Source organism: Protopterus annectens, chromosome 4.part0 (genome assembly GCF_019279795.1).
Source record: "Protopterus annectens isolate FY-2018-M chromosome 4.part0, PAN1.0, whole genome shotgun sequence".
NCBI classification, from domain to species: Eukaryota; Metazoa; Chordata; order Ceratodontiformes; family Protopteridae; genus Protopterus; species Protopterus annectens.
In genome coordinates this window covers 1216840572-1216860821 of record NC_056733.1, presented here as the reverse complement: position 1 = coordinate 1216860821, position 20250 = coordinate 1216840572, and the positions used below count along the sequence as shown (strand labels likewise).

Here is a 20250-nt window from a genome sequence, read left to right as displayed (position 1 = left end):
ATTTATCAGGTCTGAATCTAGTCTATGCTACAGCAAACAAGGTGCACCAATTTCAGAAAGACACAGTTCAAATAAGCAGGCACAATAAGCCATCAACCAGAAATTCCCAGCTCAGATGGGCAGATTCTACCATCTCCTCCCACAAGAGTGTAGACCACAAACCTTCTTAATGTAAAATAACTGGTCTGAAGCCCAAGTGCTTAAACCAGAACTAAGACAATTTTAGAATAATAGACATACTAAGCCTTCAACCAGCAATTCCTAACTTAGAAGGATGTAAGCTACCTCTCTTAACACAAGAGTGTAGACCACAAATGTTCCTAATGTAAAACAACTGGCCTGAAGCCTAAGTGCTTAAACCAAAAGGCTTAGAATAATAGTTACAATTTAATCAGCCTACTAACAAGCAACAATAAATGCAGCAGAATAAATGCAATTGAATAATTTTAAGCACAAGAAGTAAAAGCAAAATAAAGTAATAAAGTAAGAAGAAACACAAATACAGTAAAAACAGATAAATAAAGTATATTGTTTTTAGGTTAAGTGGGAAGGGAGGAAACAAGATAGTTCAAGGTTAAGAAACTAAGGGGGTGGGCCTTCCCAAATGACCTCTCTCTACTCAGTGGAATGAGCTGATGAGATGATGAGATGGGACCGGGAGGAGTGCCCAAAATGAAATTTATAGTAGGGGTGGGCAACTCAAAAGCCACCAAATTTAAGAACACAACAAGAATGGGGGTGGGTTGAAGGGGAAAAATGCAGCCAGAGATCAGCAATGATCAAAGCAAGCAGGCCAACAGGAAGGTCAAACAAACACTTCAACTAAATAGAGATATTTCTAAATAAAAGAGCAATGCTGCTTTTCAGCCCCCACCCCCACTAATTAACTGGTGTTATTCACAGTTTGCAAATAAATTCTTTGCTAACTTTTTTTTAACTGACCCTAGGCAGGAACTCTTAAAACTCCAACAGAACAGAAAACTTAAAACAAAGCCAATGTAATACTAGAATAAGATACAAAATAGAAGTGATCAAACCTTAAATGAAGAGCTTCAGTTGAAAATAAAATGAAGACAGAAATCAACAATATTCAGAGCAAGCAGGCCAACACGCAGGCCAAACAAACACTTCAGCTAAATAGAGCTATTTCTAAATATATGAGCAATGCTGTTTTCAGCTTCCCCCACAAATTAACTGGCGTTATTTACATTTTGCAAAGGAATACTTATAATAATTATATTATTATGCAATAATTCTTATAATAGCAATTTATTTTTCAAATTCTTCTTTAACTCATTCTGGAAGCATCTTTACTTTCCGTTCTGTCTTATTTTCCATCCTTATATTCATATATATTTTTCCAAATGTTACACAACTCTCATTATTTGCTCATGTATTCTTTTTCCTCTCTTTTTACAGGTTTTATTTCTGTCATTATACTAACATTCTCCTTTACTGTTTTACCCAATTACACAGATGCAGCTTCCCTTATCCCTTGCAAATAATATCTTTGCCTAAACTGTAATGGCTTAATTTTTGTCTTAATCTATTTTATATATTTCTTTTTTCCATATCACAATACTCTTTTGTATTATTGCCTAAATTCTCTAATACATTTTATACATTTTCCATACTTCACTTTCTCTTCTTTTTTACATTATCCTAGCACTGATGAAAACTCATTTTATACTTATTTTTAAATTCAATCCACCATTCAGACCAGTTTGTATAGAAGTCTTTTGATCCTTCCATCAACTGCAATACTTCCCACTCTCCAATTTCTTCCCAGAATTTCTCATTTATTCTCTCTATTCCCTTTCCTGTTTTAACACACTCCCTTTCTTTCATCACCTCCATCCATATTGTTAAATGGTTAGAAAAAAAAAAAACTTTCAGAACTGTATCACCATCTGCTTCACAAGCCTCTCAATCATACAAAATGGTCGACTTCAGATAGAAGTGCCCTCCTTTCTTTAAGTCCACTGACGTTTGTTTTACACAGTTAATTTATCATATGTTGTCAATTCCTGTATTTTTTGTTTCCCTTTCATTTTATGTCTTCTCCTTAAGTCACAAATTAAGTCCCACACAATTATGATTTTCATGTTAACTACCACATAGTGCAATATGTGATAAACAGATTCTATTTTCCTTACTAGTTATACATGCATATAATGATTCATTCTATAAATATTTTCTGTCCATATCACAATCACCTGCATCATTCCCATCTTTATCAACATTATATCTAGTATTTTTACAACATAGTCACTCCAAAACAATTTTCATTTCCTAAGTTTCATATTATATTTTGGCCCTCAATTTCATTCTTTTGTGAGTTTGAGGTGGAAAGCCTGTGGGCAGCAGCACAGACTCTTCATGTGGTAGCTCAGGTGCATGCTAAAGACACCCGAACACTTATCAAAAAGACTAGGGGAAGCCCATCATTATACTGGCCAAGTTTTTTGTGGTCCGTATGAATACGACCTCAAGTCTCCCCTGAAAAAAGGAGCCATTGGCCTATTGGGATTAACTCAGTCAACAAAGTATGAATAAATAAAAGTAAAAATAAATAAGAAAATTAAAAACATAAATTCAAGAAATAAGGTAGAATAAAATGGTTATTGAAACAATGACGACTTAGTTTCTAACACCTGAAATACCAAGCTGGAAAATAATGCAGCTGCACCAATGGTAAAAAAGAGTGAATCACTAACATCGATGGTGGCAGTAGTAAAGACAGGGAATCAAAGGACGTCTGCACATCTGCAGATCTCCGATTTACTATTAATGCAGTATGAAGGGGTGAAATTCTCAAACTGTCATGTAAAGAAGAATACAAATGAAAATTAAGAAGTTGCGTCAATGTTTCCTGACAGTTAACAGTTATAAAGGATTGTTCCAGTAGTGCACAAACATGGGGTGATTTCTGTACTTCCTTGGCCTCAGGCACTAGGCCATGAATTGCAGAAAAGTTCAGTTATATAAAACATTATGCAGGTGAAGCACACAGAAAGAACTTAGGGAGAAGCTAGGCAGGCTAAAAAGGTTTGGGCTTAGAGGAAGAAACACTGATATGATTCTTCAAAAGAAGTACTTCCATACTGTATGGATGTAAATGACAACGATGGACAGTACGAAGCACAAGATATGGCCGATGCTGTGATGGGTATCAAAGCCTCAGAAAATGTCACTGTTGAAGTGGTAACTAACATGGTAAATCATAATCATACATTTCTGCAGAAACTTTTGACAATATTAAACCCACTAGAGATGCTACGAGAATATGAACCACAAATGATGCACCTTTTCCAACTGTGTAGGAATTGCCAGTATACTCTAATTCCATTTTCTCCTTTTTCTTCCATTCTCTGCTTCACTGCACCCCCCCTTACTACTCAGTCTCTGCTTCTCCCTACACTTTCCACTGAAAAAGTCCTTAAACACCCCTTCTAAAAGCAAAAACACTAGTTCTATGGGACCAGGCAACATACCAGGCTGCCCAGTTGGCAACTAAATACAGCCTCATTAACTCTTTTTTTAAAATCCTTTCACTCTTACAGTTTCCACTATATACATGTCCAAGATTTGAAGGATGGCTATAGTGATATCCCCACGCAATGGTGATAATACCACTGACTTTGAGAAATACAGTCCAATTAGTCTCAACAGTATTATTTTTAAAGTACTGAAATGTATTATTATCGATCTCATAAATAATGATATTGGCAGCTTACAATCACTCAACCCAAATTAATTTAGCTTTGTGAATGGTAGGTTCTGTCTGCTACATCTGTTGGACTCTGAGAAGGTAACTAAAGCACTGCATAATGCTACACACTGCCTGACTGGATCTAGTAAAGGCAGTTACCTCATAACTGGCCCTCAGTCTCCAAGTAACCCTCAAACCAGAGAAAATTCTGGATGAGAGATACTACTATACAACATTCCTACAGACTAACTTTGGTATACTGTGACCCTCAGCTGAGTGTCCCAGTTCTAATGTAGCTCTCATGGTCATTTAACTTTGAGGTCCCACCTCAGGTATTGCTGATAATCTCATTTACTTAAATATTAATCCCTTGTTTTTGTGTCTTTCGGCTTTTCCTGGTTAGGGGTTGCCACAGTGGAACTCCGGTCCGCTAATGATTGGCAGTAGATTTTTACGTGCCGAGTTGCCAGCTCTGATGCATAACCTTCAATGAAGGTACGCCCATTCATGCATGTCTACACACAGAAGACGCTCTAGCTGAGAATCGAACAGGACAGCGTCTTACTGTGAGGCGACAATGCTACCACATCACCACCACCGCAGTACTTAAATATCAATCCCTAAATATGTATAATAATAAATAGGTAGCTGGATTACAGACTGAGCTCAGAAAGTCAAGATAGGGAGCACACTTTCCTCTAAAAGGTTTATCACCAGTGATGTTCCACAGGGGTTGTTATTGGGTCCACTGTCCTTTGGCATATATGTATCTGATGTCCAAGCCAATGCCAAGGGTCTCAGACTTGCAAATATTGCTGATAACTGCAAATTTGGCACTGTCCTTACCTCTCCAGCTGATACCCATATCCTGCAAAAATGACAACCCTCGCTAGTTCATGGTGTAAATGGCATGGACTCAATCAAACATAGTTGCATTGTACTGTCTTGGAAACAAAAGCATGATCCCACTCTCCAGGATTAATAATGTTATTTATAGACTTAAGCTCATTTTATAGATAATGAGCTTTCAAGCAATACCACATATAAACTACTGATCTGAGTTCACTATTCTGTGAAGCTGTGATGGCTTAGTGGTTAACTGCTGTGACTATAGTATACAGGGTCCTTGGTTCAAGGGCTGTTTATACAGTTGAGGTGGCTTACTGGTAAATTGCATTGGCTATGATGTGCAATGTCCTGGGTTCAAGGGCTGTTTGTTTGAGTTGGGAGGGTGGCCTAATGGTTAAGGTGTTTCCTTTACAAACACAAGGTGCAGGGTTTGAGTCTCACAAAGGATAATTGGCTAGGCTTAAAATGGCTTGCAAGGGCAGTTAGCTTAGTACTAACCTATTCCTAGATCTACTAATTACTGAAGGTATATCTGCTAGATCCAAAGACACTTTTGTTTCCCCTCTACTATTCACTAATTGGACCCATAATAGAATATAATGTCCCATTTGACATGTAGCTATCCAGACATATTGCCCAACTTGAAAAAGCACAATTCATGACTAAAAAATCACTGCTATGAGCTCATTGCATTTTATAAAGTATTAAAAGTCCTGGTCACCTAACTCCATCTTTTAAAGATGCCACCACAGTGACTTTTGCTGGCCTACATGGTTATGATGGGCCCAAGCCTGTCCGAGTTCTTACATACCAACAAATGGTAATACAATTTACTCTGAAGGAGTAAATCTACATCATATTGCTAGCAGAACCTGTTGGTGGGGTAGATATCTCTCCCAATGGATCCTATTCCTATGGAACAAGCTCACATTCCATTTCAAACAAAGTAGTTCTCTCTCTCTCTTTAAATGCAGCCTGGTAGAGGGAATAGGGATTCATAAATTCAAAGACAGAAGTAGCAAGTAGTGGGAATTGCAGCAGATAGACTGCTAATGGCATACTGGATCAGAAGTAACTTGCAAACTCCTCAAACTTGAACACTGAACAGTCCTTCAAAGAATCATCAGAATGGTTGATCAGACAAGGAGTGTAAGCACTGTGACCCATGTTTGTCTATCAGGATGACATGTTACACTACTTCGTATGGAACGGGTACTGTTGTACCACATGAACTTCATGATAGTACAGAGACAGCCATATTGACTAACCATAGAGAAACAGCAGCTGGTGTTTACACTGAAAACTATATCCACAACAACAAAACAAAAATATTAGAAGTTCACATGATTTAGTGGACAAAAGTGCTAACCATATTAAACTTACACCGATAGACTGTTTCAGTGGCATATTTTTATTTTTTTATGTAGATCCATATTTGACCAACAGAAGGTGAATATGGCCAGATGAAAACTATTCAGGGGTACAGAGAATTAACCAGCATTTATACAGAAAGAGGCTTGTAGAAATTATATGTCATAAAAATGAATGTCTATATAAGAGCTATCAAAATGTGTTTATTTAGCATTTGAGTATATTGATATTAACTGCTACCATTATGTTCCATGTGATGACTGGGTGAGTGAAATGGGCACACAGACCATTATATTATGTTATCAGTTTATGTGGAATGCAATTTTCAACAAATAAGTTACAAATACCCTGATCATTTTACTCCATCTCTTAAAGGCACCTTCACAGTGACGTTTTTTGGCCTACAAGGTTACGAAGGGCCCGAGGCTGCTTGTACTCTTACATATGAAAAAAGGGTAACACCATTCACTATAAAGGTGTAAATCTACATTGTATTATTAGCAGAACTTGCTGCTGGGTATGCAGCAGTGCAATGAACAAAGAAGAAAATATTAGTGCAATAGTACAAAAATGCACTCTAATGACGCATCAATAAGAGTAACAAATACTCTGAATACTTGAGTGTGAGCGGGTGGCAGAGTGCACTGTACAAAAACAAATGATAAATGAAATAGGCATTAATCATTAATAACATTTGCATATTAGCATAGTCTGATAATATACTTAGTTGAGTTTAATGTATTTCGTAAATTTTAAATGTAAAACTTTTTTTAACACACTTTAATAAGGAAAAGGTATGTACATTCAACAGTAACTTATGCAGAGCACATAAAAGGTAGTCATTTGAAGTACAGGGGAGAAAGTCTTCTGCTTTATAGGGTCATAGGTTCATAGGTGATTACAAGGCTAATGACCCTAGGAGGCCTTTTCAACCTTAGCTATCCTTCCCACGTGTATCTGACAAGTTTTAATGCCCTTGGGTTATTTTATGGGGTATATGTAGCCTTGAGAATGGGTGGTCAGTCATTTACAGGTTGCCTGTGTCTACTACAGACATAGGTGCCAGACCAGGAGTGAGTTGCTGATTCCCATTCCAGTGGACCAAATCACACTTTAATTGAGTTTGGGAAGAACTCTGTTTCACATAGATGGGAAATATATTCCAGAGAAGGGGTGGTATCTGAGACACATACCTTTTCCTCCAACATGTTTATGCTGCAGACAAGGTTTAAGTCCCTAGAATGAGTAATTATGATGCTGTTTTGTTTTCTAGATGTGCAACAAGTCCATCAGAGTGGACTCAGAGGATGTTTTGTAAGCCAGGCATACATTGCCTCTCAGCAGTTTGTAATAAACCAAATACAGGGATAGGGCTTTGAGGCAATGAACACAGGACATGCTGTTTACACCCTGTATTCTTTTTGTGAGGAACCTCTGTGGACATGCTTGATCAGGTACACATAGAAAGTGGTGTTGTACTTGATAATTAGTCTGATGAGGGCTGAGTAAAGTGGAATGATGACATCGTTGAACCTAGATGCCATACTCTGGCTTATAATTTATTTATTTATTTATTTCAGTTTGATTACCGGGGAAGTCCACTGGGCCAAGAAGTGCCCATTTTCAGTGGAGGCCCGGGGAGAAAAGCTCCACAAGCAATACAATGAAACATGGTTGCATAAAGTTAATGGTATAATACAAGAATAAGATTCAAGCAGTCAGGAAATACATTTACATAAAATGTGCAAGAAGAGCAAACATAATGAAGCAATACAGTGCAGAGTAAATATAAAAAAATACATAGATGTGCCCAAAGAAAACTCAAGGGATCCCTGGAAATTATATCTGGTGAGAGCAGGAACATTTCCATTTGGATGACAGGTATTTGAGAAGTAGGGTCTTGAAGGAGTTGGAGTTAGGTATAGTCCTAAGAGAAGGAGGGAGAGAGTTCCATTTTTTACCTAGAGAGAAGGAGAGTAGAAGTTGGCCGGCAGGACGTTTAGGTTTGTGGATGGAGATAAGGTTTTGGTGTTCAGATCTCAGAGATCTGTTTGGAGTGTATGGTGGAAGGATGTTTATTAAGGCAGGGCAAGAGTCTGGGTAAAATATTAATTTGTGAGCAGTGGTTAGTTGGAGGTAGTCCAGGTGGTTGGGAAGTTCAAGCCAATTTAGAGCTCTAAGGGTAAGGCAGTGGTGAGTTGAGGTTTTGGATTTGGTTGCGAATTTAGAGATCTTATTATAGCAAGTTTCAAGTTTTGAGATGTTGGAAATAGACAGATTGGTTAAAAGAGGGGCTCCATAGAGAAGAGAGGGTAGAAGATATGTAATTGCCAGGGTGTGCCTAGAGGAGTTGGAAAGAAATTGGTTGTTTCTGTAGAGCATACCTAACTTTTGGTGGGTTTTCTTTATGTTTTGTTGGATGTGGAGATCGAATTTTAGGTGTTCGTCTATGGTAATGCCGAGTAGTTTAGCAGAAGGCACTACTTCTATAGCAGTGTTGGTTTGGCTGAGGACTTTGAAGGAATCTTTGTCAGAGAATGAGGAATGTCTGGAAGGGGTAAAAATAAGAATTTTGGATTTATTAGAGTTGAGGGAGAGGTGATTTTGGTGCATCCAGTTCTCTGTGGTGGAAAAGGCTATTTGTGTTTTAGTCTGGAGTTCAGAAAAGTTTGAGGCAGCACAAACTAAGGTGGAGTCGTCAGCATATTGGATGACTGTGGTGTCAGGAATGACAGACTTATAGAATTAGATATAAACCTCTATGTCACCACTGCATAACAGAATGATTTCCTTATTACTGTAGACACATGATGGTCAAAGGCCAGGTTGCTGTCTACATGAGTTTCCAAATCCCTCAACAGTGGGTCTACTGTTAGGGGTGTGTTATCAATGTCATAGTTTCCATGGGTAGCTACCTTACCAAAGGACACTATTATACATTTATTGGCATCAAGTTGTATACCATAACTCTGGCACCATTTAGTCTGTGTCAAGCCATCTTGGAGGATATTGGTGTCTTTGGGGGATTGCCTAATGGTACCTAGTTTGCATTCATCTGTAAAGTTGGTCAGCCAGAGGCCCTTTATGTTGACCTTGTCTTGAGAGAAGTAGATGTCAACAAGGTGCGGCCCAGCATGCAGCCTTAAGGTGCCCTGCTATTGACTGACTTCTTTGAGGAGGTAGACTCCCATATCCTAACTTCTTGGGTAGTATCAGTGAGTAAGCTGCCTATTCAGTGGTGACATAGAGGTTTATATCTAATTCTATAAGTCTGTCTACAATGCCCAAGTGGGATTGTGTAATGCTTTGACAAGTAGCCAGTATGCACCAGTTTCCCTAGTCAACTGCATTGATGATCTTTTTCTAGAAGTCCACAAGGTTGAGTAGGCATTACCTGCCATTGACAAAAGCAAACTGGGTTGGATTCAATGTCTGAAGGCTTCCTGTGCCATTTTTTATCATTTCCATGAATTAATTTTATGGCTTTACATATGAGACTCGTCAGACTTATGGGCCTATAGTTACCCAGGTCTGTAGATGGCCTGCACTTGTTCTCCATTCACTTGATATGATGCCTGTCTGCAGGCTTCATTTAAATAGTGATTCTAGGGGTCCTGGTAGGTCATGTTTCATGCTATGATGCAGACATCTTGGGATATTATCAGGGACCATAGATGCAATTTTCTTTGTCTTGGAGACTGCACCAAGGTCCTGTTCCATAGTGATAATTGGGGGAGTCACTGCTGAGGGTATTTCCTGAGGGGGAGGTAAAATTAGATCTAAATTAGTTGGCCAGTAGATTTGCTATATCTTCCGGCTCAGTATAGGTCGTTCAATTTACATTTAGTTTGGCACATTGAAAACTGCTGAAAGTATATAATATAATAAGATAAAACATTCAGCAATCTTCTGGCTAAAGAACTTTAGATACACTGCTGTTTTTGTGTCATGAGAGTACTGGAAGGACAACCAGTGATAATGTTATGGTAAATGGAAGCTACCATGCATTCATATTTCTTAACACACCATCATGGCTGCTGCCTATACTTATCAATATTTGGACATCTTAAAACCCAAATTTGAACCAAATTAAAAATAATAACAGAATACCCTTTGCATTCATAAACTTTACTGTAAATTGCATTCATAAACTTCACTGTTCATTTAGAAATACCTTAAAATGCTATTATAATGTCTACAGTTTTATTTTGCTGTTATTGTTGTGCATTTGCTTAATGCGTGCTCATCTTAATTATTTTCTTCCAGCACAGGCTTTTATTTAACAGCTGAGCGGAACACTTACCAATAGAACTGAAGAGAAAGTTGAATTAATTTGTTTTGTACATCATGCAAATTCCCAAATAACTGGACATTTTGTGTTGTTTGGGTATATTACTTTTAATATTTCCACAACCAATTTGTACTAAAGTTTTGCATGCACATTCTGATAAGACTGAAACTTTATGTAGTAACTTTATATATCATTTAAATGCATGAATTTTAAAATCTACATTTGGACATGAGATTAAAACCTGAATTAGTTGCTATGCATTTACTCACTTGCACTGATTTTGTAAGGTACAGGGTAGTTGGTTTTCTGCACTGATTTGAACATTTTAGGGAAGTATAATCTTAGGCATGGTAATAAAACACATGGGACAATCAAATCGATGAAGCAGTTTATTGTAACATCTGCCTGAGTTACACTCTGTTAGAGGCATGGATGCTTTGTTTGCCACCAAATTCCTGATTATAAGTGCACACCGTTATAATAGTCTCAGTGCATAAATCAGGCATGATTGCTGGAAAACATTTGCCACCAAAGAATAGAAACATTGCTACCTTTCTTTACTTATTTTACAACCCTTTAAAAAGCAGTGTATTATATATTTAAAAAATCTTAGAGAAAAATGTTCTTTCTTTTGGTAAGTGTCTAGTCTCTTTAAATAACATTAGCCGAGATAATTTTTTTTAATCAACTCCATTTTATAAATAATGTAAGACACCCCAGTGGGTTGACTACTTGGCAATAAGTCTGAACTTTTGCGCATGTCAATTATTATTTTTCAACTATGTGCTTTACCACATCCTCTGGGCAGGTATTCTATCACTGAACAACCAAACATCTTCCATGCTCGCTTATAAAACAAAGAGATACTTAAAAGGAATGAATCTTTTCTGCTTAATCTTCTGGGAGCATTTAAAACAGTTGTACAAGAAAAACACTTTCTTAGACAATGATTAGAAGTCAGGATACTGAGTTATACAGCCCTTTATACAAAGGTTTTGTTTGCATTCTGCAACCCCAACCCCCCCCCCCAAAAAAAAAAAATGGCAAATGTTAGTTTTAGCTGTTAGGTCCCTTCTTTATTTGATATTATCAGCTAAGTAAATGATTTCTGACAGTGCAAGTTTATACCTCTAAAATGTCAGACATTAAGAAGTGAAAGTTATTTTATTTCTAAATTCATGTCTGCAAGGCAATGTTTCACAATGATTATTTTCAAATGCAAGAGACAGTTTCAGCCTTCTTTCAGTTAAAAATATCATTAATTTGCTGTAATTTTTCACATTTTTAAGAAGATGTAGATAAAGCTGGCACTTTGACTTGAATCAGTTTTAACATTTTTCACTGTCGGAAATTTGTTTTGCTGCACTTGTCAATGTTTCATTAAACATCTCGATCAGTTCTGACTCAGCCTTTTTTTAGACTAAAACAAGTCATTGTATATATAGAGTAGGGGGAAACTATTGCTTGGTTGCATATTCAGTATCTTCATATCTTAATATGTTAAGCAATACTGCATATAATTATTGATCCTGTAATGACTGATAATTTGTACTACTGCACCTAGCTAGCGACTGTTAAGGGTCTATGGACCTGCTCACCTAGTCAGGTAATAAACAACAAATAAATAAATAAATCTGATTGTGATAAAGAAGGTGACAATGTGAAGCAAAACAGTGGCATATGGCAAGAAAAAGGCAGATAAAAAACAATGCCACCAGTTAACTTTTAAGGCAGTAAGTACAATACAAACAAAGAATGATATCCCTTTAACAGAGATATTCATAATGTTCTATTTTATAAGTAGTTGTACAATGTAGGTTGTGAGCTTGTATTGTGTTAACCAATAATGTCACACATTTTCTTTTTAGTGACACATCAGGTTGTTCTAAGGAATTAAGGTATTAAAACATAAGAAAATATAGTATAATGCATAATAAATTACTTCAGTTTATTCTAAATTTTGTTTTAACAGAAGTGGTGACTGAATAATAACCTTCTGGAAAAAGACCTGCTGGAATTATTACCCCATAGTGCAAGTTGTGCTAGAGAATCCATAATGGAAATACAAATCCGGTGCTCAGGGGTTAATAAATATGTTGTTTACTGTGGGTTTTCACATTTGGAAAATGGTGTTAAAATTGCCAGATAAACACATGGGGTTACAAATCAACACAAAGTTCTTTTAAGTGGAAGAAAATGACATTTGACATTCAGTTTCACTTACCTCCTGCTCTCGCTGAAATATTACAACTCGACCCCCCTTGTCTCCTGTCGCTAGTAATTCTCCAGTGTGGTTGAATTCTACTGTAGAGATAATGTCAGCTGAAAAGAAAAGAACAGAATGCAGTATTGTTATTTGTGGACATGACAGCTTACAGTGGGCTGATTGCCCTCTTTTCATCTGCCTCTTTTAAGCAAAAGAAGATATTCTGCTAATTTGGTTATTGCTTGCCTTACCTTCAGATACTCATAACAGTTTAACAATGGTAGATCAATGAAAGAGTTATCAAAATGCTATTAATGACTAGTAAATACAGATAACAGACCCTTCGTTCATGTTTTTTGTACTGTTTGCCTACTTGTTTACTCCCTTTCCAAAATGTAGTAGTCATCCTCAAAATCTGGTTAATATTCTTTCCAGTTCACAAAGTATAAGATGAAGGCATAAAAAACAGTTATAAGAGAATATATGGTAGAGCATGACTGCATACATCTGTGCAGTATTTAATATTATGTGTGTTTGCCTATTACATGTTCCTGCTACAGGCAAAATGCTATTAAGAAAGGCAACATTCCATCTGACCTTCATTCTCAGGATGGAGTTCAACCCCCTGGAGCTACTGGTTGAGTTAACATCCCAGCTTCTGACATCTCATGATCCTTTACAGCAGATGCCCTCAACTTGGGAATTAAAAAAAAAAGAAAGAAAAAGCAATATTCTTTTATTACTGACCTGCGGAGAGAGCGCGAGCATAAATCAGAAGGGTAGTTTCAAGGGAAAAGTGTTGCATACTTTTTCAGTGTCTCAGGCTTGCTAGTTCTCTACCCCCCCTTGAAAATGTGGGAATATGACATTAGGAGTGTTGAACTGACCTGTTATAAGGTGAGGTAAGGATACATGTTTTACACTGAAGGAGGTAGAGATATCGGCATAGAAATGTGCCTCACCTGACTCGGTCATGGAAACAGAACTGTCAAGGTTACAACAGAGAGAAACTATAAGGTCTAAAGGATAATCCGGGCTGGAGAGGGAAAAGATAGCATTGGTGTGTGAAGTCAGTGTAATTCTTTGAATAGTATCTCTGTAGTCATACTGAATTCACAGCTGACTATTTACTTATTTGATGATTATACAGAATGCTATGTTACTTAAACAGGAAAATTGTGCAAATCAGACGTTTTTTCTTTGCATGACACCAAATTAACAGGAAACTGGTAAGGTTTCAAAAATATATGTGACAAAATAATATTCTAGTAGAGAAGGATAGCTTCATGCACACAAATGAGCACCACTGTCTACCATCTGCCACAAATTACTTGTATTTTAATCTTGTTGTTGTGTTTTTCGGCTTTTCCCGGTTAGGGGTTGCCACAGCGGAACTCCGGTCTGCTAATGATTAGCAGTAGATTTTTACATGCCAAGTTGCCAGCTCTGACGCACAACCTTCAATGAAGGTACGCCCATTCACGCATGTCTCCACACAGAAGACGCTTTAGCTGAGAATCGAACAGGACAATGTCTTACTGTGAGGCGACAACGCTACCGCAGCACCACCACCGCAGTTACTTGTATTTTAATCTGACGTGTTTATATACCAGATACTGCTACTTTATACAAGCTGTTCCATGTATAGCGTGTAGTAACTTCGATCACAGCTGTACTACATACTGTTTGCTGTACATAGACTTCAAGTTCATATCCTGCGTGCACTCTTGCCCAGTGTTTTTTCTGCAGTTTCACATTAGATAATTTTAGTTTCATCTAAGCACTTCACATTAATTAATATGTTGCCTTTCTTAAATAATGAATAGGATATGTATAAGTGCTGTGTAATAATATTTCTGTTGGTAAGGACCAGATGACAAGGTCTCAGTAATTATTTGAACTGGGAATTAATTATTACACACTAACAGCCTCGGAGTGACTCATTTCAGATGATATAATTGTTTTAATCTGCTTATGACTCTTATACAGTCATGTCACTGGACAGGGTCATCACTGTATCTGTGCTGTAGTAACTAATAAGGTCTTTAAATGTGCAGCATCTTATATGTGCCAATCAGGTCTTTGAATCTGCTGAGCCATTATACAACTAAGGAATAGCTTATGTAGAAATATGCTATAGCATGAAATATCACATAAATAAAATGAAACTAAAAATAATGACAATGTCATCTGTTAAAGTATAATGTGGAGAATGTTAGCCTGATTACAAACTGCTAAAAAAGTATGAGTGTTCTATTGTCATCCATGGTAGTATCAGGCAATATCATTGTATAATAATTATAGTCTGGTGGTCCCCGACCATAAGCAAACTATACAATAAAAGGAGGAGACTTATACAAAAAAGAACAAATCTCAAGTAGAAAAATCATCCCTGATCAGCATTAGTAAGAAGTTGAGGGCCCTCATCAAGTCAATTAAAGCCAATTTCGAAAAGAAAGTTGCCAAGGATGCCAAGGATAACCATAAGGCCTTCTATGGTTACATCAAAAACCTAAATGGCAATGTTCAGATCTGTTCTGAGTTAGTACAAAATGGAACAAAATACACTGACCCCACTGACATTGCCAACATCTTGGCTGACAGGTTCAGTGCAAATTTCTCCCCCCTCACCACCTGCAGGGCCTATTACTATTCCAGGGGATTGTGTAACTCCAATTATTACTGATATGTTGGTTAATAATGCCCTATCTAAAGCTAAAAACACTGCCTCCATGGGACCAGATGGTGTCCTGGGCTGTGTCATACGCGAGCTCCAAAATGAATTAACCCCGCATCTGAATACCCTGTTCAGTCTCAGCCTCTCGACAGGATATGTGCTCATAGAATGGCACACAGCAACGGTGGTTCCATTGCACAAGGGTGGGCCCACAACCGACCCTGGGAACTACCAACCAATAAGCCTGACCAGTCTGATCTGTAAGGCAATGGAGTGAATCATTTTGGAACTCATAAATGGAGAGATTGGGAACCTCCAAACACTCGATCCCACACAGTTCAGCTTCGTCAAGGGCAGATCATGCCTCCTGAACCTGGTGGACTTCTTTGAGACAGTTACTCAGGCTATAGATAAGGGAAAGGAGGTACACATGGCTTACCTTGACCTTGCTAAAGCATTTGACACCATTCCCCATTCGGGTATTATTAATAAACTCACCAACCTGGGCATAAACCCTTACGTCACAAGATGGATCGCAAACTGGTTCACAGACAGATCCCACAAAGTAAGAGTAGTGGGATCTATGTCCGGATCCAGACCAGTAATGAGCAGTGTGCCTCAGGGCTCTGTCCTGGGGCCTCTCCTGTTTGGCATATACTTCTCAGAAGTACAGGCAAGCACTGAAGGGCTGTGGCTGACCAAGTTTGCGGATGACTGCAAACTGGGTGCTATAATAGAGTCTCTGGCCAACATGGATATCCCCCAGAAGGGCCTTAATGAGACTGATGCATGGTTATAACCATGCTGCCAAGGTGGTTAGAAAATCCTTCTATGTGACCCATCTGATCATGAAAGGGTTTGCTTCAAGATCTAAGGATGTAGTGGTGCCCCTCTACTCTTCCCTCATCAGACCCATTATTGAGTACAATGCACCAATTGAAATGTACCTGGCCAGGCATCTCCAGCAGCTGGAGAGACCACAGAGGTACCTCACTAAGAGGATTACTGGCCTCAAACAGTTGAACTATGCAGCACGATTGAAAAAACTAAGGCTTTTCTCTGTTGCATACCGCCTTCTCAGAGGCAATCTCTGTCTAACATACAGAGCCATGTCCAACCCAAAACTGTTGAACATGCTCCATCTTAGCAAAACCAAATCTTCTCGAGCTACACGCTCTAGGGATATAAACCTCAGCACAACAATGAATAGAACATGCTGGAGGGATAGATTCCCTTCGCAAAGACTTCCCTTGCTATGGAACAAGGTCCCGATCACTCTTCAAGAGGAACCTTGATGAATGGGTGGGTAACAGAAAGTTCACACCAGGGATCATACCAACACCTCTACTTGATAGGGGCCAAGGGTACTAGCTGCTAGATCAAGGGCCTAGGGAACTAACCAAAGGGGCGGTGAATACCACGCAACGTGGCTGGGCTAATATATGCCTTCGGGCAGATAGCCCAGTACCTACCTATGAACCTATAAGGACCAATCTGTTTTTGAGATGTCTTTTTATAAGTAATTTTTATTTTAATCTGCCCCCAAAACTTTAGCTAGCTCATCTGGTACCCTGTATAGTTCCCTAAACTGGTGACTCCCCCAAGAGTAAAGGTGATTTCTAAGTTGAACAGAGAGAAAAAAAATGACCTTATCAGAGTTTCAGTGGAGACCTGGATACATTTACTTCATTAATCAATACCATAGCTGCACTCCCACACTATCAGGGCCTTCCAAACATGCCACCCCAATAACTTGTGTCACCTTCACCCCATCCTGATTACACCTCTGGTTACTCCTACCACATCTGTCAGTCATTGTGATCTTAACATTAGTCTGTGACATCATCATTGGAATGAACAATGAAACTAAAAATTCGCAGTGTCATCATTACTTTTTTGGTTAACACTGTCACCCCTTTCTCTGATGCATTATGGATCTTTTGGTTAACACTGTCACCCCTTTATCTGACACATTATGGATCTTTTGGTTAACACTGTCACCACTTTCTCTGACACATTATGGATCTTTTGGTTAGCACTGTCACCCCTTTCTCTGACGCATTATGGATTTTTTGGTTAACACTGTCACCCCTTTCTCTGACACATTATGGAATTTTTGGTTAACACTGTCATCCCTTTTTCTGGAATCCCTCATACTCTGACCCAAGGCTGACATGCTAATGCTGTTGGTTCTAGTTTTCTGGAAACACATCAATTGGACTAAAATCTATGAATTATACACTTTAATTAAATATAGCCTGTCACTATATAACTTCACGAAAAATGAACACTTTACATAGCAGCGTATTGCAACATGTTAGAAAATGTGAGTTGTTTGTCTTTCGGCTTTTTCCCGGTAAGGGGTCGCCACAGCGGAACTCCGGTCTGCTAGTGATTGGCAGTAGATTTTTACGAAACGCTGAGGTGCCAGCTCGACGCCCAACCTTCAATGAAGGCATGCCCATTTACACACGCATGTCTTTCGAACACTACCCAACCGCGGGGACGACATGCAGACTCCACACAGAATTCACTCCCAAGCCAAGCCGAGAATCGAACGGGAGAACCTCTTGCTGTGAGGTAACAATGCTACCGCCATACCACCACAGCATACTGTTAGAAAATGTGAGTAAATCCCTAATTTTTAAAAACGATTATGCATGGGCAATCCCTGTGCACCTACCAGATTTAATTGTTTCTGTAATTTAATTCCTCATCTCTTTTCTAACATGTCTTCATGCAGTAGATTAGATATGAAGTCTTCATCTCATCTTTGTATGGCATTTCTGTTTGGTCTTGGTCTTGCCTTTGCATTGAAATGTTTCATGAAAGAATCCACTGATGGATAAAACTAAAATATCTGGAAAGTTCAAGTATATTTACAACAACGGCATTTCCAGGATGCCCTGCCTGTCACCTCTGGCTCCTGCTCCTCATTCTTAACTTTGACCTGAGGGCAGCACTTTGTCTTCTGCTCACTAACCCATTAGGCAGAATATTAAATACATCCATTCTTCCCTTCATAGTTCCTCTTAAATACCATGTATGGCATTTCTTGAAATACGTTTCTATTTTTCCATCTCTTCAGACACCCTGCCCCAAAAAAAAAAACTGTATCTGCCAATAAGCAAATCAGCCTTTATTTATATTTCATATTGCCCATCAATTTTTCCAGATTATTCAACCCTTGTTACATTCATTTAAAAATTGATGGTCATTTTAAGTCACATGTTCAGTACTTGCTACAGTAACCACAGTTAATGTGTATTTAATGATTCAATATGATAAAAAAAAATAGAGGAAATTGATAAATTATTCCTCTGGAGCTCTCAGACCCTTTTCCTTACTCTGCATCCTCCAACTGTGCCATTACAACTAAACATCACATTTATAGGGTACAGAATGACTATTTATAAGATATTGCTGTCTGGCAGTTGGCGCAGATGATTAAAGAATTATTAATGAGCTATTTCTAGTAGTCTAGAGTTTGATTCCCTTGGCCTCCATTGCTTGAATGTGTGGGTCTGAGCAAGTCACTTAACCAGACAGTGCTCCCGGGCGGAGTATGATACAGGTCCATGGAGATCAGTGCATTACCCTAGATAACAAATTTAAATAAAGTAAATAAATTTCAGAGTCTGAACCCTGTTTCATTCCTAGCATTGCCATCCTGGCACATATCTACTACTGCTAGTTAATGTCATTAATTGTAAAATGGGACACTCATTTAACTTAAAAAGTGCCACATTCTGCCTTTAAGTTTTGGGACCACTTTAGCTCAAGCCAGTTAAAGCAAAGAAGAAACTGAAAACATTACACTGAATGGGAACACTGTACTTGACTCCTGTTAACAGATTGCCTTTTAAAATATTAAAGGTCGATTGGTTTAATAATAAAGCATAAAGCCTGATTTAAAGACAGACTGGACATCACAGACTGTTTACAAAATGTAATCATTCTATTATGATGTTGTTGGTCAGGCAGATATAATTTCATAAACAAATTTATCTGTTTTACCAAAGCCATGCATAAATCTATCTCCTCATGTCCATAACCTTTGCTTTTTACCTCCTCTTACAAAATCTTTGATTACAGACCAATTTACTCACAATAGATTAGGTTGCCACTAACAGCAAAAATTATTGGGCAATTAAAATAAACATGAATGGAAATATGACATCTATATTTCTGACAGGGAGTGTGGAATATCCTTAATAGTAGGCAAAGGCAGTGGCATTCTGCTAATATGTAGTAAAGATTGGAGGAGCTGGAAGTCTGAAATAATCTTTATACTCATTGATTCAGGTTGGAATAATCACTTGAATAGAGATTGAGTTGAAGGAAGATAAACCTATATCTAAATTGCATGGGGAAATTTATGTATGTGTGTACTACAAATAACGCCCATTATACAAACTGTTTCTATATCACATGCACAGCAGTGTCCATTGCGTAAATTGCTTGTCCATTGCGTAAATTGCTCATACAAGTAAATTTAGGTAGAATACGTGTGTAGAACTGGTGATGGTTGCATTATGGCTATTTCTCTATTGTTAGCATTGGATAAGTATGAGGTGTGTGTGTGTGTGTGTGTGTGTGTGTGTGTGTGTGTGTGTGTGTGTGTGTGTGTGTTGTGCATATTTTGTTAGCTGATCAATGGAGTTTCCGGAAAGTTCCAGTAGCTGGAAACCTTCTAAGTAAGTTGGCAATGAGATGCTTTGCAAAAACAGAGTATAATATACAACCAACTCTCTTTTTAAGAGAAAACATAATACTTCTATAAACCCGTAGTACTAAAAATCAGAACATATAGAAATTTTGGTATTAAAAATGGAAGATTCATTTTATTATTGACTCTCAAGATGCAAATTAATAAAACCCAGCAAGGGCCGCCCTCACAGGAAATATACAACACAAAATACACACAATAAGAAAATACAACACTTTTCCTCAAAAACACTAGAAAAGAAACAAAAACAGATTTTAAAAATGATAAAACAATGTATTAAAATGAGCTAACATACAGAGGCTGCTTGCTAATTGCAGTGATGCTTTGCAGGATGGGTATTATACACACATAAAGGGCCTTCTTCGGGTTGGAAGGCCCGTCAGATGTGGTTCCAGACCTTATAATACTGCTTGAA

At 38.0% G+C, this 20250-nt stretch overlaps 1 protein-coding gene across 1 annotated transcript in view; it reads right to left on the bottom strand.

Annotated features, from left to right (window-relative positions):
* The window catches only part of LOC122799825 (serine/threonine-protein phosphatase 2A 55 kDa regulatory subunit B beta isoform), a 699704-nt gene that overhangs the window by 220299 nt on the left and 459155 nt on the right, over positions 1-20250 (bottom strand). The window contains exon 2 of the mRNA XM_044069144.1: positions 12448-12545. Coding sequence (XP_043925079.1) covers positions 12448-12545 — 98 coding nt within the window. The remainder of the gene's footprint in view (positions 1-12447; positions 12546-20250) is intronic.